Source organism: Anser cygnoides, chromosome 1 (genome assembly GCF_040182565.1).
Source record: "Anser cygnoides isolate HZ-2024a breed goose chromosome 1, Taihu_goose_T2T_genome, whole genome shotgun sequence".
NCBI classification, from domain to species: domain Eukaryota; kingdom Metazoa; phylum Chordata; class Aves; order Anseriformes; family Anatidae; genus Anser; species Anser cygnoides.
In genome coordinates this window covers 43,187,526-43,208,476 of record NC_089873.1, presented here as the reverse complement: position 1 = coordinate 43,208,476, position 20,951 = coordinate 43,187,526, and the positions used below count along the sequence as shown (strand labels likewise).

Below are 20,951 nucleotides of genomic sequence, written 5' to 3'. Positions count from 1 at the left end.
GGCAAATGCTACTTTTGCCAGAAGAACTAGGTGTATTGCATGTGTGAAACATGGTTGGGTTACTGCATCAGTTAAGTGTAAACATCAGTGTTTCTTGAATTTCTTCTCTTCCTGAACTGTTACAACGTCTTGCCTTTAGTTCCTTTTTTTCTAAGTAACAAAATGATTTGCAAAGAGAGGCAATTATTTTTTTTTAAGAGCTTGTTACTATCGTGTAAACGTTGTACGCTGATGGTAAGTGGAAGAATTTGAAGACAGTATGCTAGAGGAACTGGTACTCTTTATTGTTGGAGTAGGTTAATACATCAGTTATTAAAAGAATTGCTGATTATAGGGATGGAAATGGCTAAAAAGATGATTTCTAAAAATCCTTTAAGAAGGCACTTTTCTAGAATACCTGGAAAGATAGGAAGGGGACTCAGGTTTATGTTATGTTTACACATGAGTGTATTTTTGTTTTTAATTGAAGAACAAATAATGCAAGCTGTCTACTGCAGTCTGGTTACAGCCCAGCTGAAAGTGCATGGATGAACAAGTCCAGATGAGGCTCGTTGTTAAAACAGTTCTGTGTTGCATTCTAAACAAAGCCTTAAAGTTCATACCCTGCTACAGCAAATGGGGTCAAAGAGGGATAATTCCTTGCTGTTTTTGCTGGGCTGATTAAACAGGACAGCAACACGTCTCTCTTACATTGTAACTGTTGCCTCAGCACTACAGAATGAAGGAAAGCTTCAGGATTTATCTTAGAAAGCACAGATGATTAAATAAGGAAATTTGTGGGTTTTGCAATAGTACAAAAATATATAATTTTCAGTATTTGTTTCTGTAGAACTGTTCTAAAAAGGAAAATTTACCCCTTAGCTGCATTTTTATTAGAGGAATAATTCTCTAGAAGTATTTAGGAGCCTGGCAATAACAGTTCTCATTTCAGCCTTCTGGTTTTGTAGTATTGTTGATTTATTAAGCTAAAAAAAATAATGCCAGTCTTGTGGGGTCTAGCTGTTTTGAGTCCTTGCCGTCCTGAAATGCAGAGGGACTTTTCTCTGTGTTGCTCTGCCCTTTTAAGGGCAGCAGTATGGAAGTTGGCAGGAAAACACACTGAGCACCCTGTGAGAAAAATACTCAAACACAGAGAAGAAAGACAAAATAGCAGCCGGGCGATGGGGATCTGGAGAGCGGCAGTAGTTCTGCATCCGTGCAACACTGCTGCCTTGGTAATTAGGATATGTGCACAGAAGATGGTAGTGTGTGCACAAACGATAGTATCTTTGCCATGTGCTGAAGTGATACTCAAGGAAGTTCATAAATACAGTGATTAATAGGCTGTTGCAAGATGTATGGTGGTATAGAGCACGCTGCGGTAGAAAACATCAGGGTATTGCTGAAGCGCAGCCTCGCATCCCCTTCCACGCTCCTTAGTCTCCTCTGTGTTGTAATTAAAACCATGTTATGATACTGTTTTCAAAACTGCTCTTCATCTCTTGGTTACAACAATTCTGCTCCATGGTGTGGTAATCCTGTTGGCAATTGTAATAGCATCCAGTTGGTTTAGCTGGACTTGTGAGGGAGCTAGGGTCTGGGGGCTTTGCAAGGGGAACCCCTTTGTACAGGAGAACAAGGTTGTACTGGTGACTGTAAATGGGTTTTCAGAAAAATAGAACAAATTTACCTGAGGAAATCATAATTATTGGTTTTGTTAAACTCTGTTTGAATTCTTTTGTTTAAGGATTTTTTGACAAATCTGTGACAACTACTGCTTTTTTCTCAGAATCTTCCTGTCTTGCTGTCAAACCCCAACAAATAAACCTCACTCCCGCATCATACCTGAACATACTTATTTTTTTCCTAAATATGTTACTTAAACATGCGTATTATTGTAGAACAGCTTTAATGTGAACTTATTTTTTAAATCTTTCCTTTTTTTATAGGCTTGTATAGATGATAACGTAGATATGGTGAAGTTTCTGGTGGAAAATGGAGCAAATATTAATCAACCAGATAATGAAGGCTGGATACCTCTACATGCAGCTGCTTCCTGTGGATATCTTGATATAGCAGAGTAAGGCTTTTTCTTCTATATTTGAAATACATGTATTTTGCTAATATATTGTTGGAGGGGTACAAGAAGCGGGTAGCATTCGTAAATTGTCTTTTTGGTTGCCCCTGGGACACGCAGTGAGAGAGAATGCTCTTATATTGCATTTTATTGTGTTTTGGTTATGAAGTGTACTGTGTGTATAGCTATTTGTGCATTGCATTTTCTCTTTCTAGTTTTCTTACATTGTATCTTCTGTAGCTATAAGATGTACACATTTAGGACTGTTCATGACTGTCATGTGATTTATCAGAAATATTTTTCTTCTTTAGAAATGTTGCTATGGGGAGAAAGTTCAAATTTAGATTATATTTGTAGTCTGAAACATTATCCCAGAATAAGTCTACACACAGGAGATTGATGGTGCAGTTGTATTTGCAGTCTTGAAAATTCTGTTTTTCAGGTGTGGTATGAACTGGGGATATCTGCTAAATATTATGGCTGTAAAACAAAATCATACAATTGAAGTTAGATGCCTGTTATGATATTAGTTAAAGCTTCTTCGGTACTGAATTCTCTGAGTGGTTTTCGTATTATTTTTTAAGCCTGTAGGGGGCCATTGAAGATGCACGAACATCCAGTTTTTCCAGAAGTTTTATGTCTTAACCTGGACCAATTGATCTGAGAAAATGGGTGGCATATTTTGTTCAAAACGATGTTCTTGCAGTAAAGAGGGTAGCAGCACCTTTCCAAAGACCCTTCAGGAATACACAGACTTTACTAATTCTGCTAAACTCTGTGTGATGTCTGACCCAGTGTAAGACTCAGATGAAATAAATATAAGGTAGAATTTTATTGAGCAGTAATGCTAGAGGACTACTTACAATGGCAAAGGATGGAAATTTTTAGTTTAGGGGATGGTTGATTGGTGTTCTGTCTCGTGAGTTTGAGAGGCTTGATTGTTTCAAACAAGTTTTGAAGGGAAAGGAAAAACTCTTTTTTTGTCACTTTCACTGGGAAAATTTTATTTTTTAGTTTTCAGAGACTGAAGTGCTTTGTGTATCCTTGTAAATTGGGACAGTGTGACTGCTAACTTCTGTAATCTGCTTTTCTACACTATGCAAATGTTTGATGCTGTAATCTCTCTTGCATGCATGTTGGAAGTGTTGACTTGTTGGCCATACTATGACAAGAATTTCCCCAAAAACCGAGGTAATATATGTCTTTTTTCAGTATAGTGGAGGTAAAACTCTACTATCCTAGGAATATACTATAATTTTTCCATAATAGGAAGAAGTTGAGTGAATGTTCTTCATTTGGCATTGCAGCCTACAGTAGGCAGATGTTCAGGGAAGAAAGAGTAACACAAGAACATTTTTCACTTTTGACCCAAGTATCTGAAATCTAGAATAGTTTTGAAGGCTGTCGTGTTTTTTATTCTCTCAGTCTGTGACAGGACCTGTTTGCGTACCTTCCCTAGATGTCCTTTAAAGAAGTGAGATTATTGGAGCATAATTCTGTAGGATGTAGGACCTCTAAGCTGTTGGAAGTTAGTGTTTTTAAGGTGAGAGGACTTTTAAGGATAAGCTCTTGAAACTGATTCCCACATAGAGCAGAGGGAGGGGTAACCTGACCTGAATGGAGCATGATTTAGATCTGGTGAGGCCCTTAGAGTTTAGATTTTCTTCTAACTGCTTTTCCAGGCAAGAACTCAGCTTCAAATAAGTCACAAAATTGACAACAGTTTGCAGCTCAGGCAAAACTTGAAGAGGAGGAGAGGCTGATATAAGAAATTAGCAGACATTAGGAATTTGCTTTTTATTTGGCCCACAGTACACACTGGGTTCAGCATCAGTTTCACTGAGAAAGCACCTTTCTTGGAAAGCATATAAGTGTGTGGTCTGCGTGGCTGTGGCTGAATGTGGTACATAGCAGTTTTAGAACTGAATTTTCTGGTTCATGGAAAGGTGCTTTTACTTTTGGATAAATTATGGAGATTGTATTTTAAGTTCTGAAAAAATTACAGCATGACATGTCTCTGTCCTTTATGCTATGGACTGGCATTTTTGTACAAAATGGCTCCTGTTCGTTTCCTGTTTTCTTCCAAGGTGCAAAAGAGCAGAGTCAGGGAATGGGTTCAGGTGTTTCCCAGCTTTGTTAATGAAGAGCAGAGGAGAGTCTGACCTGTGCTTCCCTTTCTTCCCCTCCTGCGGACCCTACCTCATGCACAACTTTGTAGACCTTCTCAAACTGGGGATTCAGCAATCTGCTTTTGCTTTCTCTGCTGCCACCTCAAGTGTTCTCAGGGCTTCCTTCAAACATTGTAAATAGCAGGAATTTGTTTTTCTTGAAATAGCATAATCGGTAAAATCCTCCAAATATGCTAATTTAGTTAATGTATTGATTTTGTTCACATTACAAATGCTTACATTTTTACAACTCATAAGAAAAATATAGCATGGCACATCATACTTTCATTTTTTCAGGATTTCATTTCTCAAAATCTAAAATTATATGTAAACATCAGAGGTAGGAGATGAGGATCTTTTCTGCTATGAAGGGCATTTCTTTGTTTCTGATGTAATTTAGTGACCCTCTAGCTCTATATCTGTCTTCCGAATAGGTATACCTTTGCAACCTTAATATTCTTTGCGTATGTGCATACATCACTTCCTAGGCTTAAGGGAGGGAAAAAAGTGGAGGAAGGAAAGCAGTTCTCTTAACATTGCATGATCTCTTGGGTGATCCCCAGGGCTAGTCTATGAAATAAAACCAAGATGGGGTGGGCTGGAGTTTGCAGATCTGTTAATAGGGTGTGAAACCCTTCTTCTGCTTTCAGAACACACACGCGTGCACACACACACGTCAGTCAATGAATGTTAATCGTTTCTCCTGATGCTCATGTGACTTCCGTAGGATTATATTGGGATGAATAATGCACTGTCTTACAGAGTGAGAACAGTTTCTGTTCAGACTGCTCTATAATTGAATCAGTGCCCCATCACCTTACAGTTCAGATGGTCTTTCTACACGTCCCATCCATTTGCTACTAGCAACCATCTCCTATTATGTACAGTAAATGGGAATGACTGAGAATCACTCCCCAGTTAATAGGGAATTGTGTATGCCTGTTTGATCCATGCAGGAGCTTTCCCATCTCTCTGTGCTTTCACTGAACACCTGATCATCTCTTTCTCAATGCACACGTTCCTCCTAAATATTCCCTGCTGCTGCTTGGGTGTTCCTGAGTGAGTGCACCCGTGTGTTGGAGACCTGGGAGAAGTATGGGGTATGCGTGTAGGGATATGTAGGTAAAGGATATGTGATAGGGAGCTTCTCAGAAAAAAAGCAAACACCTGGATGTCTCAGGGAGCCATCTCTTCAGCCACGTGGCTGAATGGCACTGGTCCCATGCATACTGCTAATGGGCTGCCTGAATTTGTAGCATGGCCCCAACTAGTTAGAAGTTGCTGTTGCTTTGGCTTTGGCTTGCTGCACTGTCTCGCCAATGGGCTGCTCACTGCAGGTGTGTTCCCTGTCATCCTGCACCGCACCATCCTGTTCTGTGGCACCTTCTCCCAGCAGCATCTCCTGCCCATTTGAGTTGGCAGCTCCTTTGGAACCTTCATCCTGACATCTTCTCTCGACTCTGCTTCCCACCTCCTTTAAAAAACGTGTTTAGGAAGCGTTAGCCATGTAGAAACCTACCTCAGGTGAAATACAGCAGGAGGTTAGCCGTGTAGAAATACAGGAAGATGATGTAATTTAGTGTGGTACAAATTATCAACTGGTTGCAGATAGAGGGTTCTGCTGCATAAGCAAGAACTCTGCCGTGGAAGGCGACTGCTCTTTCCTTTCTGGTGTTTCTGAGATCTGCAAATGCTGCGAGTGCTTCAGCTTACTGGGAATTCTTTGAATAGTTTAATTTTAGAATTGCCCCCTCAAGTTAGTGTTCATCTGTTTTATGATCATACAAATTAGCTTACAAGTAATTGTAGCATGAATGGTTTAAAGTTATTGAACATTGCCAAGACAGGTGGATTTTGTCTAGAATATTCTCCTTCCATTTGTTTCTGATTTTTAATAAGCAGAAAGCTTTGTATGAAGGAGCTTTATTCTTTTTTTTTTCTTTCCTCCAATGCTTTGAAAAATTATAGTTATGTGGAAACAACCTTTAATGCAGAAGCACTTTAACAGAAATTGTGTGTGTGTGTTCTTTAAGATGGTATTTAACAGGTAGGACCCTTACATTAAGCTTTTACTGAAACATTAACACATCTAGTAAAACCAGATGGGTCGATGTAATGAATTGTTTTATGTGATAGATTTCCTCTTCAGTTTAAAAGCCTGTATATTATTTCACTGTTGGGGAATAATCAAATTCCTCTTTAGAAAGCAAAAAAAATGTAGTGGATTAGCAGTAAGCAGTTCAAAGTGGCATTCAAGAAACAGAATATTAAAATGCTTGCTCTTCGCAATGCTTTGTATTGTACCAGAGTAATGTAAAATAAGTCTGAAATGGCATAAATTTCTTTGTTTTTGAAAGAGTATGTGTTAAAAATACATTTTCTTGTGATTGTGTACCATGGCTAGTTGTGAGTGTGTAGCTGATGTGTTTTGAGTTTGCTTGTGAGTATTCAAAGGCAATTGTATAGTTACACTACTTAAATGCGAATGTCCTTTCATTTTCACCAGAATGGAAGAAAGTGCATCTTTCAGGAAATGTAAGAAACGTGTTTTTTCTCAAAAATAACACAAAATTCAGTTGAGTTAATTCTTCAACTGACAGTTACACTTTTGTGCAGAAAAAGAGGGGGAGGGAGATGTCTCAAGGTAAGAATAGGGTTTTTATAATGAATTTTGTTTAATGTGATAGATATTAGTAACCAGTAGATAGTGTTTTCCCTGTATTAGAAACTTCACAGATAGCTTATGCTTCTTGAACTGAGGAGCATCATTCAACATAATGTGCAGGGCTGAGATGAACTTGAAATCATCAAATAATGCCCTTATATTTCCTTTCTCATTGTCAAGTTGTGTGAAAGAATTGTTTGGTTGACAGTAACCTTTTTCCAATTTGTACTTAATATATATTTTCCTGAATTCCCTAAAATTTCTTTCTTTAAATGCTAAAACTCAGACTCATCACTTTGAAATATGCAAAATTGCCATGATCTTGCTTAAATGTATGATGAAATGTTTTTCCTGTCAATGGCAGCCAGTGGCTACCCATTTCCATGGCCCTCTGGTGTAATTAGCAAATGTGACTCTCTGCCAGCACTTAATGGCCATGCTTCCTCAATCATTTGTAATCTGTGCTTGCTAATAAGTATTCCCAAAATACTGCAAACTTTCAAAGTCTTCCTAGCACTTTGAAGTTAACATAAATTGTTTCCAGCACCTTACAGAGATCATCTATTCATTTTCGTCTGGGCTCTGCAGAGCGGATGTATGAAATCTCGTTAATAAAGCCGCAGGTGAATCATGCCTTTGTAGTCTAGATGGAGTCCAGTCGAGGAATGACTCTATAATTGTGTTTGTTTCCAAAGACATTACTGCTATGATGTTTCTAATACTCCTTCTTCAGAACTAGATCACAGAGTTCAACTGCTGCAAGATCCGCTTCTTGCTTCCCAGATTGTCATAGATGGTTTAAAGTACTCTTCCTGAAAATCTGGTAATGCTGTGCACCTCCTAAGATACTAATTCTTCAGCAAAAATGCTGATCCCTTGTTAAGAAGTATAAGGGCAGAGAGAAGGGGAAAAAACAGAACATGAAGATAATGTTTTGCTCATATTTTGAGAACTATGTGTGGTTTGGACAGCCTCATTATTTAAAGAATATAAAAGGGTGCAGAGTTTCCTGTGTTGTCTCCCCTCCTTGCCCCAGTATGTCAAGCTCACTTGAAAAAGCTTTTGTGTGGCCACTGCCTTGTCGCTGCCGCCCATCCGTTTCTCCTGGCTCCAGCCACCTGTAAGTGAAGCCAGCCAGACGAGTTTGCTGAAACCTCCGCAAGCCAGTGACCCGAGATCTCTCTATTTTAGTAACAACCAATTAAGACTACGTGAGTGATTGCTGTTATGCACACAGGGACTGAGAGACAGTCCTGCAAACCTGCAGCTGAATACATCGGTGCTCGGTGACGGGTGCTTTACCTGACCTACTAACTAACTGCCCCGCGGGGACTGCCGCCCGGGCTGGGTGGTAGTGGCTCCTGCCTCCTACAGCTTGGTCCCCGTGCTCCTCTGGCAGCACCTAGTGAAGGGGATTCAGGGTAGTTTCACAACACACCCAGTGTGATCTAACTTGAGGCTGCTGCAGAAATAGGCAGCCATTCCTTTCTCTCCTCGCTTTCCCCCCCTCCACAGGCTCGGGACTCTTACCCCCCCTCTTGCAGTGTCTAATGATCACCCAACAGCGTGGTAACTATTAGTGTAAGACTAGCCTTGAGGGGGTTTGGGAGGGTTTATTCTCTTTTGGATCAGTGAGCTGATCTGGCTTGCCAGCAGCAGTTGGCACAAATATGCGAGCATTAAAAAAAAAATGTCTGGGCTGCTTTTCAGACATAGTTTGTACCTCTGATCAGAAGCCTGCCTGCGGAGCACTGTCTGTGCTGAGATGGAGTCCTCTCCTTGTTCCCCCACGTCATAAGCCTGAACCAGCTGGTGCTGTTGAATGTTCTTCCGCAATATACCAAAGTGGTGGTGCCACAAAATAGCTTTCAGAGCAGTTGTTTCTAATCTGTTTCTCTCTAAGGTTTGCTGACTTGATCATCTGGAGCAATCACTTATGGGAAAATTTTTAATATAAACTCCTTTACTGTAACCCATTATAATCCTAGAGGAGGAGGATATTATTTAGGCAAAGCAGACTGACAAAAACTTTTGGGAATGGCTCCCCTCTCTGTTAGATTTCTTCTCAGTTACGGACTTAACTAACAGAGTATGAAGTGATATTACTAGTGGTATGTCCATAAGTGGATCTTTGGAGGGTAATAGGAAGTTTTGATTTGTGTGTGCCAAGGTGAAGTTGGTGGTCTGATGTAAACCACATGCAAACTGATTCGGAGTTTGGAGTGATAGAGGTGATACATGGTGAGTGAAAGATTTTGTACAGATACAAGATGCTACTTGGAAGAACACAAGGAAAGGCTAACTGGAAGAGTAGAATTAAAAGTGGTGTTCCTCAGGGCTCTGTGTTCTTGGGACCAATGCTGTTTAACATCTTTGTCAGTGACACAGTCAATGGGATCAGGTGCCACCTCAGCAGGTTTGTCGATGCCACCAAGCTGTGTGGTGCAGTCGACACGCAGGAAGGAAGGGATGCCATCCAGAGGGAGCTGGGCAGGCTGAGAGGTGGGGCTGTGTGAACCTCATGAGGTTCAACAAGGCCAAGTGCAAGGTCCTGTGCCTGGGCCGTGGCAGTCCCAAGCACACACACAGGCTGGGTGGAGAATGGATTGAGAGCAGCCCTGAGGAGAAGGCCCTGGGGGTGCTGGTTGATGAGAAGCTCGACATGAGCCAGCAATGTGTGCCTGCAGCCCAGAAAGCCAATCGTATCCTGGGCTGCACCAAAAGCAGCGTGGGCAGCAGGGCGAGGGAGGGGATTGTCCCCCTCTGCTCTGCTCTCGTAAGACCCCACCTGGAGCCTGAGTTCAGCTCTGGGGACCCCAGCACAAGAAAGACATGGACATATTGGAGAGAGTCCAGAGGAGGGCCACAAAGATGATCAAGGGGCTGGAGCACCTCTCCTATGAAGAAAGGCTGAGGGAGTTGGGGTTGTTCAGCCTGGAGAAGAGAAGGCTCCAGGGAGATCTTACAGCGGCCTTCCTGTACCTAAAGAGGGCCTGCAGGAAAGCTGGGGAGGGACTCTTTGTCAGGGAGGGTAGTGATAGGACAAGGGGTAGCCGTTTTAAGCTAAAAGACTTTGATTAGATATTCAGAAGAAATTCTTTCCTGTGAGGGTGGTGAGGCCCTGGCACAGGTTGCCCAGAGAAGCTGTGGATGCCTCATCCCTGGAGGTGTTCAAGGCCAGGCTGGATGGGGCCTTGGCCAGCCTGGTCTGGTGGGAGGTGTCCCTGCCCATGGCAGGGGGTTGGAATTAGATGGTCTTTAAGGTCCCCTCCGACCCAAAACCATCATTCTGTGATGAAAAGGAAAAGGACCAAAGAAACTTAATACAGCTCACTCAGGAAATTAGAAGAGGACTTCAGAAAAATATATTGTAAAACTAACCATACCACAAAATAAAAGCAGGAGAAGAAAATTTATTCCCAGCCACAGAAGACCAACTTTCTAAAAGAATGACTGACTTCTGACAAGTTGACACTGGTAGACGTTTGTTTTGAAAGACGTGAAAAGGTCACTGCAGGCTGTGAAAGATAAATTCAGTTAATGCATTTCGATTTGCTGCCTTGTTTCTTTCTGGAAGAAGAGACTGGAAAAAAAGAAGATTAAGGATATCTTAAGACTGTTTATTGGTCAGAAGAGTAAGACAGGCTTCTGGGGATGAGATAGAAAATATGCTTATGTGGTACTCTCCTGTTTTTTTTTCCCAAATCAAAGTATGATGTTCAGTCTTTGTCAGGAACTTAAAGGTTGCTCCTCCTCCAAACTTTTATTAGACCTCTGCAAGGATAAAGTTAAATTCCAGTAAAAAAAAAAAGAATGGAGAAACTTGAAGAAGATAATTGAGCTAGAATTAATTGGCATTTCTTTTGTGAAGATGTATCGTTGCAGTGTTTGCTATTTTCTACATGGTTTTGCTGCATGTATGTACCTCCTAGGAATAATGAAACATCAACTGAATTGTTTAGGTTGAAGGTGAAATCTCCTTTCTATAATCATGTCATTATGTGGTAGAGTTTAATCTTTTCTACTGTGTAGATGTGATCTAAATTTGGATAAGAATCAGCTGGCAGAAATACATGCTAAGATATGGTTGATGGGCTAGAAGAAATTATAGGGCCTGATTTGGTACCTGTTTGTTCAATTGAGGGTGTCTAGGGAGCGCTCGTCACTCTAGGATGCACAAAAACAGTGTGTGCTCTAGAGCTGCCTTCTTCAACTTGGCTCACTGTCTGCATCTCCACTTGTGCCCCTAAGTATTTGGTAATGTTGTATGTTCCAGTTCTGTTCTTTCAAAGTAAATGTAAGATTCTTAAGTTTGGAAATACCTTCTTCAAGGCTATATGATTTTGTAGAAGGTATCTTTTTTCTTACAGTATGCTTTAGCTGTTCATTTGGTCAAATGAAATGTCAAGGGACTGATGCCCAGTGTAAAGCTCAGAGCACCCTAATTTTTTGGCTGAAAAAGAATTTAAAAGGGCAGGTGGTGTCTAAAAAGCCATCCTGCTTTGAGATGTGATATGCATAGGAAAGATCTTACTTGTTTATCACGTAGCATAGGTTTTATTGGTATCCCAAGAACAATTTGTAATAGATATCTTACCTATGACTTCTGAAGTTAATTAAATGTGAGCAGCTGAGTGATAAATATGGAAAGGTGTTGGTTTTGAGTGTGGTTTTCTCGGAGAAAACATGGGTGTGGTGTAGATTGTCAGTTTTTGCACCTCATTTTCTGTCAGCTTTTAGATTAATGTTTTCTCTGTTGTGAGTTTGACCCTCATCTGCAGCATCCAGTGCACTTTCTAATGACACTAACGCAATTTGTGCACTTACTTACCCTTTCTTACAGCTGTGCCTTTTGTTGGATATCCTAACCTACGTCATTTGAGTGCAAGTGATCTTAATCCGTGTGTATTTTTCTAGTCTTCTTATCCCTTACTGGGGCAGGATAAAAGCTGCTTGAATTCTTTTGAAATCTGTGTAAATACAGTGTGGTGTCTGTAGAGATATGAGGCTGCTGTGCCTTAGTGAGAGTGGAGTTTCTTGGATACAGTTCATATATGAAGATACAGAAATGCAATTTTGTCTATAAACAGCGGGTCTGACAGGATAAAAGTATAAAAAGGGAATTATAATTATCAGCACCTCTTAATTGCAGATGAGGTACCACTCATCAAATATTTGTATAAAGAGTAAGAGTTTCTTTTGGAGAAAATGTTTTTTCAAGGAATTCAAAGTAGACTGGGCAGGTGGACAGCTGCTGTGCGTTGCAGATTGCTGATACTTAGTGAGGGATCAGACTGCATTTAGTACTTCTGGGTGATGCTAAAAGCTGCACTATGAAGGTAATGTTGCTCCATACAGAGATTTGGTCTCTGTATTATTGCATAAAATAATTATAAACAAGATAAATTCTATGGTGTAGTGATTATATCTGTGCTAATATCTGTTTAAGTGCAGTAAAAGGGTTTTTCAGAATTGGTCTTGGTTTAAATTTCTTTGATGTAAATGCCAACACATCACTGTTGGAGGAAAATAAGGTTGTCAGCTTAAGTCTATCCTCATAATTTCTTCAATAATAAAAAAAAGCAGTTAAAAATCAGTATCTGTGATGCTACTGTAGTCAAATCCAGCAATGCTACTTTTAGCACAAGGCAGGAGGGATGATGCACGCTAGCTGTGTGATGACCTCTTTCTGGTGAGCAGTTAGTTGAGGAGAGTGGGCAGCAGCAAGATTTCCTTCTTCCTCCTCCTCTTCTGCCTCCATGCTGTTGTTGGCTCTTCTTTTTAACCAGTATAACTCAGTCCTAAATATTCACCTTGGTGACACTTCCTTAAAACACCATAAATGCTTGCAAATTAACTACAGGAAAGCATCCTGAGCACAGAGAGGATCATGAGTTAAAGTTACTGTGCTCTTTTGAAGGGACAACAAGATATTTGTCAAACTTAACCTTCATTTTTACACAATAGAGTGAAAGAAAAATAATTACATTTAGATAACAAACAGTATTTCTGGAGAAAAAAACAGTTATCTGTGGTTGAAAAACTGCATGTATTTTGGTTGACAGATGTTGTTATGTTTCATTGTTTCTAGTATCTTTTGAGAACGTTAGACTTCAAAACATGTTGTTCTCATAGCTTAAAACTTGGTTGTTTTTTTTGCTTTGTTTTGTTTAAAAAATCATGTTAATTTTGAAAGTATTTGCTATAAAATTTCATATGCTTGAGCTTGAAAAATCAGCATGCCTTCACTAGCTAGCATAAAAAGTGTGGCTTAATTTTCAAAGACTTGAAAATAAAGAGGGACTTGTTCACAAAGTGCATAATGAAATTAACATTCAATATGTGCTTTAAAAATACTTTTTGTTTCACTTTCTTTCTGTTCTACTCAAGTTTTTTACTGTATTCATCCTGGCAGTACCGGGCTCCTATTTTTTTTTTTTAGGGGGGGAGGAATATGTTCTAGCACGTTTCCCTATATAGCTTTCTTCATGTTTCCTACTTCCCTCGTCTCAGTTACTGTTTACTTTCACCTAAACACTGCTCTGCCACCCCTCATATGTCTTTCCTCTATATGGATACGGTAAAATATGCAGGCTTAGTTGCTTTTCTTTTGCTGCGGGTAGGAATTTTTACTGTTCCATCTTTGTGCAGTTAATGTTTAGGTAGCCACCTACGTACAAGTATTTCTAGAGCTTATTGCTGGCTTTTTTCATAGGTTTATTGGAACTCAGGAGGACTAAGAACAACCAGATTCTGTTATCTGCACTGTTTCTTCCATGTTCCTGCATACCGAAAAGGAAAACAGATGTGATTCTAGTTACTGTGCTTCCTTGGGCGTGCAAGCTACGGTGGGGGCTAGGGACAGCCACCTATGTACAGAGAGAGCTCAGTGTTGTTTTGGTACATTTTGGAGGACTGTCTTCATAAATACCTTTTGCACTTATATATACTTAGAATCAATAGAAAGAGCTGTTTGCTTAGTGGATTTTTTTTTTCCTCATCTCTGTGTTTTACTGCTCGGTTAGCTTTGGGAGTATTTGGTAATTTTGAAGCAAAGGTGTGTGACTGTTCAAGATGCTTTCATAACAGCTTCAAGAGGGAGAATCGGGATAAGCTGGATTTGCTGCTGTTTCTTGCATAGTGAAGGATATAAAAATCTTTTCAAATCAGTCCATAATTTAGAAAAAACATACTCTGAAACTTGGATTCAGCTAGTGAAAATTGAAAAGAAATTGTCACTTCCTATTTTCTTAAAATAATTTTGGTCATCTGTTTCTCAACTATTATTTCTTATTCATTTTTTAAAAATATTTCTACCCATTTGAAATTCTCAATTCTTGTAGTTTGCAAGAAGAAATCACCTGAGATCTCTGGTTGATATATCAGCTGTCTGAAAATCTTTCACTCGTGCATTTCAGGAGAAATAATTGTCCAGTTTTGCCAAATAATCCTAACTGGCCTTCTTTAACCTGGTGTTTTGTGTAGCTGCTAGCTGTAGCTCTTAGGGGGAACAGTCCTCTTCAGGAAGTGCTGCAGCTTTTGTTCTCCCAAATGAGAAAGATGTGATTGAGAGTCTTCTAGAATTTGCAAACAAACATAACCTTAAAAATTCCCAAGTTTTATTATGATTCAATTGTAATTTAAATGGCTTCGTAGTGGCCTGTCTCCTTACGTCCACTTTGACTTGATCCTGAATGCTTAGAGATAGCAGGTTGAGGCACAGTGGTGGCTGACAGCATAAGATGGCAGTTTGCAAAGTTCCTGAGTAAGACTTCCTGTGAATTTGACTTGTTTCTCAGGCCAGTTGATTTCTTCTACATCAGTCTTAAAATCATTCAGCACAAAGTATTCTTGGCCCAATGAAATTTGTGTAGTTTTGGTTCTGATATTTAACATGGAGCCTTCATTTTCCTCTTTAATACATCTGATATATTAAATACGTCAGATTAATACATCTCGAGAGAAAAGTCAACTGCAGGAATGTTTCATCTGTATAGAGATGGGAACAGGGGAAATTATCTGTAGGTGGTCGCTGGAATGAGTGAAGAGGCCCCAGCTGTGCAGAGCGGCCTGCTGCCTGCCCTGGTTCACCCGTCACCTTGTGGGGCAAGGAGAACTCAGCCATCCGAGGTGACACCTGTGAGGCACTCGCCTCACGTTGGGTGTTTGCTTCAATTTTGTATGATTTAAGTTGTGTTTTGGTTTTAAATTTAAAAAGGCCTTTCTTTACTCTGTTATTTGGAGCGATTATGTTGAGCAGTGCACCTGAATGGTGTAAGAATCACGTAGAGGCTGTGATCTTATCTCTTGATATCTTGTTACCCAGGTTGTATATAGGTAGTTACTGCTTTGCTTAAGTATATGTATATATATTTTTTTCTGTAAATTTAACAAAACAAAAAGCTAAACAAACCAAAAATGGTTTTGAGAAGGGCTAGGCAGCTTGAGGTAGCATTTCCACTTTGGTCTGAGTTAATAACAGTGTTGGCAAGAATTTAAATTTGAAGTGAAACTCTTCTGGTAGTGGTTACGTGAAGAAATATTCCCAGACACTGCAACCAATAGAAGGTCTCAAAGGGATCGGGTGTTACAGTTTTAGTGTACTTTAACTTAAAAATAAAGAGCAATATAAAAATTTTATAGTTTTAAGTTGTTAGATGTGGCTTGAAGGTCTGATTGATTGGCCAGATTTTGATGTCTTTTTACTAGTAATTTGAATGATTTACAAAGATGTACTTCTAAAAGTTTTTCAAGACGTTATTCAAAAAATACAGCAAAATTAATTGGCAAGCTGTGCTAAAAGAAGGCAATTAAAATATATATTCCAAAGATTTGCAACTTTTTAATTTCTTTTTACCTCCTGTGAACTGTGGGGCAGATGTTTGGTTTGTTTGTGTCTCCACATGGTTGCACAGCTGCCGTGAACACGGTGACACTTTTTCCATCTTTGGCTCCGCATTATCATTCAAAAAAGGCACTTGTGGAATTAATTTGAACTCCAGCACCTATGGATTTAAAAAGAAAAAAAGAAAAGAAAACAAAACAAAACAGCTGGGCTTAGCTGAAATGGGTAATTAGTTAAAAGCTCTTGGGAGATCAGTTGTGCTGTTGGTTGGTGCCCTGCTAACATTAAATCTTGTTTCCCTGCACGGCCAACCTAGACATGCTTATTTCAAATATAAGAGATGTTTTAGGAGGGTCTCTCACCTCACATTTTTGGGGGTTAGAGGATCGTGTCCAGTGGTCTGACGAAGCGGCAGGCAGCACTCATTTCTGCTGCTGAGCTCCTGGTGAGTCCAGCAAGCAGTTGTAATGAACTGAATCAATTCAGGAGCCACGTCTCTGCCCTGCCTCTTGCTTGCCATGGTTTTTGTGACCTTCAGGTTCAGCGAGTACTTAAAGTTAATTATATCCCTAATTACTTCGCAAACTTGTTTCCAGATATGGTGAACTGGGACAAGGTTTGAATGTAAATGAATGCCCCTTTCTTTTGCCGAAGTAAATAATATTAAAATGTTTTCTGAGCATAGCTAGCTGGTTGCAACTGAAGAAGTTTAGAAAATCCAAAGTTTGAGATTCAGAAGTAAATGCTTCCTAAATCCCTGAGTTTGCATATACTGTCTTCAGAGAGGCATCTTCCTCTCACCTTACTTTGTGTCTCTGTATGCATTTTGTTAATAAATTTTCAACCGAAAGAATCATCAGTTGAAGACGATTATTCATTTTATTTTTTATTCAGACTGTAGGCCAAGTTGTAGGGTAAAATTTTTAACTTGCAGTTCCTGAGCTTAGTTTCAATAAGGACTCACTGGCTTTCATACAGTAATCTCAGAGGGTTATTATTTATTGTCTCAGGGATACTGAGATCCCATCTCTTTATTAAAAAAGTTTAAATGTACTTTTCATAATGCGATAGAAGAGAGTCTGGGTTACATAATAATGATTTTAAATAAGCACTTCATCTTTTTTTTTTCAAGGTCATTAACTTCAGCTTATACTTTTATAGTTATTGAGGAATATATAGCAATGATTCCTAAAACAGAGATTTCAGATAGAAGTATTTTCACCTTCCTAAAGCAGTGCTATCACAAAAGCAAACTTGTTCTTCCAGTCTTACCCAGACTGCATAACGCTTGTCATGGAAACATCAGGGCAAAAGTGTCAGGGACGATTTTGTTTTCCTGCTCTTGTCTTCCCTGGTATTTGTAGGATACTTGTGATTCTTTATACTTGGACCACAGCAGTATCTAAAGTAGGTGCTTTAGCTTGAATATTAACACTTGAAAGCTTTGTCCCCCCAAATAAGCATGGTATAGATCAAACTACTGTTCTCTTCTCATTTACTTACATTTTGAATGAGCACCTACCAGAATATTATATAAATTGTCATATTTTCCTGAATTATTCTTTTATAGCTGTCTGTTGAACATAGCTATATCACAACAAACAAATTACAAAAGACGCAAATTTAAGTGCCATTCCAAAATGTTTTATAAGTGGGTGACTGTGGAGGTCCAATTATTTTTTTTTTTTTTAACTTTTCCACTGCATCCTACTTTGCATAAAGCATCTCTTTCTGGACTTGGTATCAAAGGGCACAGTTTTAGACTTCTATTGCACTGTTCCAGTTTCTTTTTCACTGTATACCATGTAGATGTATCAATTAAATATCAGCTGAGGAAATTAAAGTTATATTTTGCTTACTTATTTTAGAAAGGTGAAATTTCAAGTTGAAAGTAATAACTATTTGATAAAGCTTTTAAAAAGCAATTGTTTGCTTTCATTTTGAAACGTGGATAACTTTAAATATGCATACATACTTACACAAAATAATACACTGTTGCATCTGAAATTTTCAGTTATATGGTACCAGAATAACTGAAATGTCAAATATGCCCATATTCAAAATCATAATATTAATTAACATTTAGCCTGAAGTACAGTTCATTTGGAAAGTGGTTTAAAAAATAAACCTTCTGATTTGTAGGGTTATTTTTGTGCTGACTTTTGCTCAGCTATGCCTTAAAAACACAGAGCATCGTTCTCTTGATCTCTTACCAGATCTGTTTTCTCTCTGTACATGATGCAGAGTCAGGCCACCTACACATCTGAAATGGTTGTTCTCCCTTCCCATGACAGTGCCAGGTTTCCTAATTAAAGTTACCATCCTGTAGGCACCAGGGTAACTTCATGTACCATCTGAACCTTGTCATTGCTTTGCTGAAACTATTGTTACTGTAAAGGAAAATAAACAAATGCATAAACTTGTTCAGGTTAGGGACATCTGTTATTGAATGGCATGAAAAACAGAACAAACGTTTGTTTTCATTAGCAGGTTTAGAAGTTTTCTTTAGAAGAGTTGGCATTTGAATATTTTTTTAGACTGGGTATTCCTGTTTCATTATTCATCCCTGCGGTGCTGGTAGCAGAAGGTTGCCTGGATGGAGTGGCCAAGGGAAGGCTGAGAAAGGACCATCACCACGGAGACGTTCTCACTTCCCCAGCAAGTCAGCTTTCTCCTACTTCTTTCATCCCTTCAGTTCGAATGTGAATTTGGAGCAGGTTCACCAATTCATTTGTTCATCAAGTGGTTCTTCCTTTTCTGTCTCAGTAAAACCAAAACCTTGTAAGCACATGCAAAGGGGAACTCAGTAACTCCACTTCTCCAGCCCTACTGATCCTCCAACTTGGCTGGTCTCATTTTGGTGTGTGAGCTGCTTTATTTTTGGATTTTACTTTAAAGTAAAAACCATGAAGTTGTTCATATGGCTAAATAACTTTCTGAAGTGCCTTTTGTTCATTTCCGTACACTTTCTTATACACTGTTCCTTCTATCAGGAGCAGTCTTATGCCCTGTATCTTACGCACTGTATCCTTTTATCTATATGTCTAGAACTGAATGAACAGGTTGAACAAAATACAACCACTTCAGTGAGGTACGTATTTTCCTTACAAAAGTTGCTTATTTTTTCCCTGCAGGCATTAGGTTAGAAACAGGTAAAATCACTTTTTATAAGAACCAATTTTATGTTTATTTTAGAAAAAAGAAATTGAAAAGTACCTGAATGCTGACTTGGGATTTTTTTTAATAACTATATTTTTTTTGGTGGTTGACTTTGCTTTTGAGTCCAAAGTTTTGACATTGCTAGAAAGTTATGTTTCCCTGTTGTTTTTGCCTGTTCAGCAAATAACCTGTATAGCAATTATCTGATATGTAACCTGAAATGCTGTGTAACTCTTGAAACAGTGGAACCAGTATTGTTGAGAAAATTAGTTACTTTGAATTAATTTTTCATTCAAGCAGAAGTTAATTCTTTAAGCTCAAAAGAGGTTAAGAGTCACAGCAACGCTCTTTCAAGAGGAATAGAATAAAAACAGCACAACATACCAGCATCAAAGCTAGTAGTGTCAACTGATGGTGTGTGTCCCAGGAGATATAGTTACACTTCTGGGAATTCATTTCCATTTTGTGGCCTGTCAGTCATTACTTTTTCTTGACTTAATTGCAGAGGTTTAATAACAAGTGCTGTTAAAATCATACATCAGAAAAAAGAGAAGAAGGAGGATCCTTGAAGCGCCAAGTTGTTGAATAAAGATAAGGAAAAAATTATCTTAGGTCTGGCATCTGTCATTAGTAACTGGCAGTAGTTAAACAGAAATATTTTCAAGTATTTGTATGAGTGGTGGATTAATTTTGTGATCGATTTCTGCATAATTTGACATTCCACCGTAGTGAGGTTAAAAAAGCGCTTTTGATTTCCGATACCTGTTACCAAGTGGGTAACTAGTTCTTCAAGTCTGAGTATTTCCTTTTATTTTTTTTTCCTTAAATATATGGAAGGTGTAAATTAAGCTCTGCAAGACAGAAGGTGTGTTTGTAATGTTGTGCTTTGCTGAGTGCTATTGTGGCTCAAACAGTTTAATTTGTTAGGGAAATAGAAATGTTATGGTCGGAAAGTATAAGACTATTCTGTATTGTTCATTTCTTCTTAGAAGCCGACTACATTTTATTCTGCAGGTCCTCAGTAGTTTCATAGGCTTATGGTTTAAAACTGTGAAATAACTTAATCCTTTCTTGATTTATTGTTGGAATCCATCCATTTGACTTAATCTGAAATTCAGAAATCAATTCCACTGAGTCCAGGTTGTTGCATCCTAAGATAGTAGTACTTCAAATAACAAACCAGTTAGACATGTGGGACTTGAATAAAGTGCAAAGTACTGCTTGCTTGCTCTCTCTCATTTCCCCAACAAAAGCTAACTTTGGGAATACTTAGGATCAGAGATGATTTTGGTTTTATTAATTTTATGAACCTGCCTTAGAGTCATCATTTCAAGGAATATATGGGTATAGAAAGAATGATTACAGAAGGATGGTGTACCACTAAATATGGATGTTCTAGGAAGAGTGGCTTAATACGTGGAGCTCATGGGTATTGGTGTTTCAGCCGTTGTTTGTATGTTTGATTTTGTTCATCACCTAACCATTTTCTTCTTTCAGTTCATGCAAGTGTGTATTTAAATATGACTGGAAATCTTTGTGCCAAACTGAAGTTCTATTCATGTAAATGGGTAGTATGATAAAAAGACATGTAGGTATTCAGGGATTGTAGGTAGTCATGAGGTTTTTTTTGCTTATACGAAATATGGTCGCTTCTATTAATTGTATGTGTACATATATATATCCATTGCATGTGATATCCTAGTGGCTGCTATTTTTTGCATCAGCTTTATTATGTTGAAGTTCCCCTTCTCTTTTTGTTTACCAAAAAGTTTGTTTTTCCTTTTCTATTGGCAGGTATTTAATTAGCCAAGGAGCACATGTAGGAGCTGTAAATAGTGAAGGAGACACTCCATTAGATATTGCTGAAGAAGAAGCAATGGAAGAGCTGCTTCAGAATGAAGTAAATAGACAAGGTAATTTTGAATATGAAAGGCTGTTTTTGTTTATCGAACACTAAATATGCTTTTGAAAACTCGTGTTAAATTAACAACTTTAAATTCAATTATTTTTTAAAGAGGGTTGTCAATACAATGTACAGTGCTGAAGCTGTGTTCCAGG

At 38.7% G+C, this 20,951-nt stretch overlaps 1 protein-coding gene across 10 annotated transcripts in view; it reads left to right on the top strand.

Annotated features, from left to right (window-relative positions):
* PPP1R12A (protein phosphatase 1 regulatory subunit 12A) overlaps positions 1 to 20,951 on the top strand; it is a 129,900-nt gene that overhangs the window by 43,005 nt on the left and 65,944 nt on the right. For all 10 annotated transcript variants that reach the window (XM_066993436.1, XM_066993431.1, XM_066993433.1 and 7 more), the window contains exons 2-3: positions 1,929 to 2,059; positions 20,688 to 20,806. In XM_066993436.1, the coding sequence (XP_066849537.1) occupies positions 1,929 to 2,059; positions 20,688 to 20,806 (250 nt within the window). The remainder of the gene's footprint in view (positions 1 to 1,928; positions 2,060 to 20,687; positions 20,807 to 20,951) is intronic.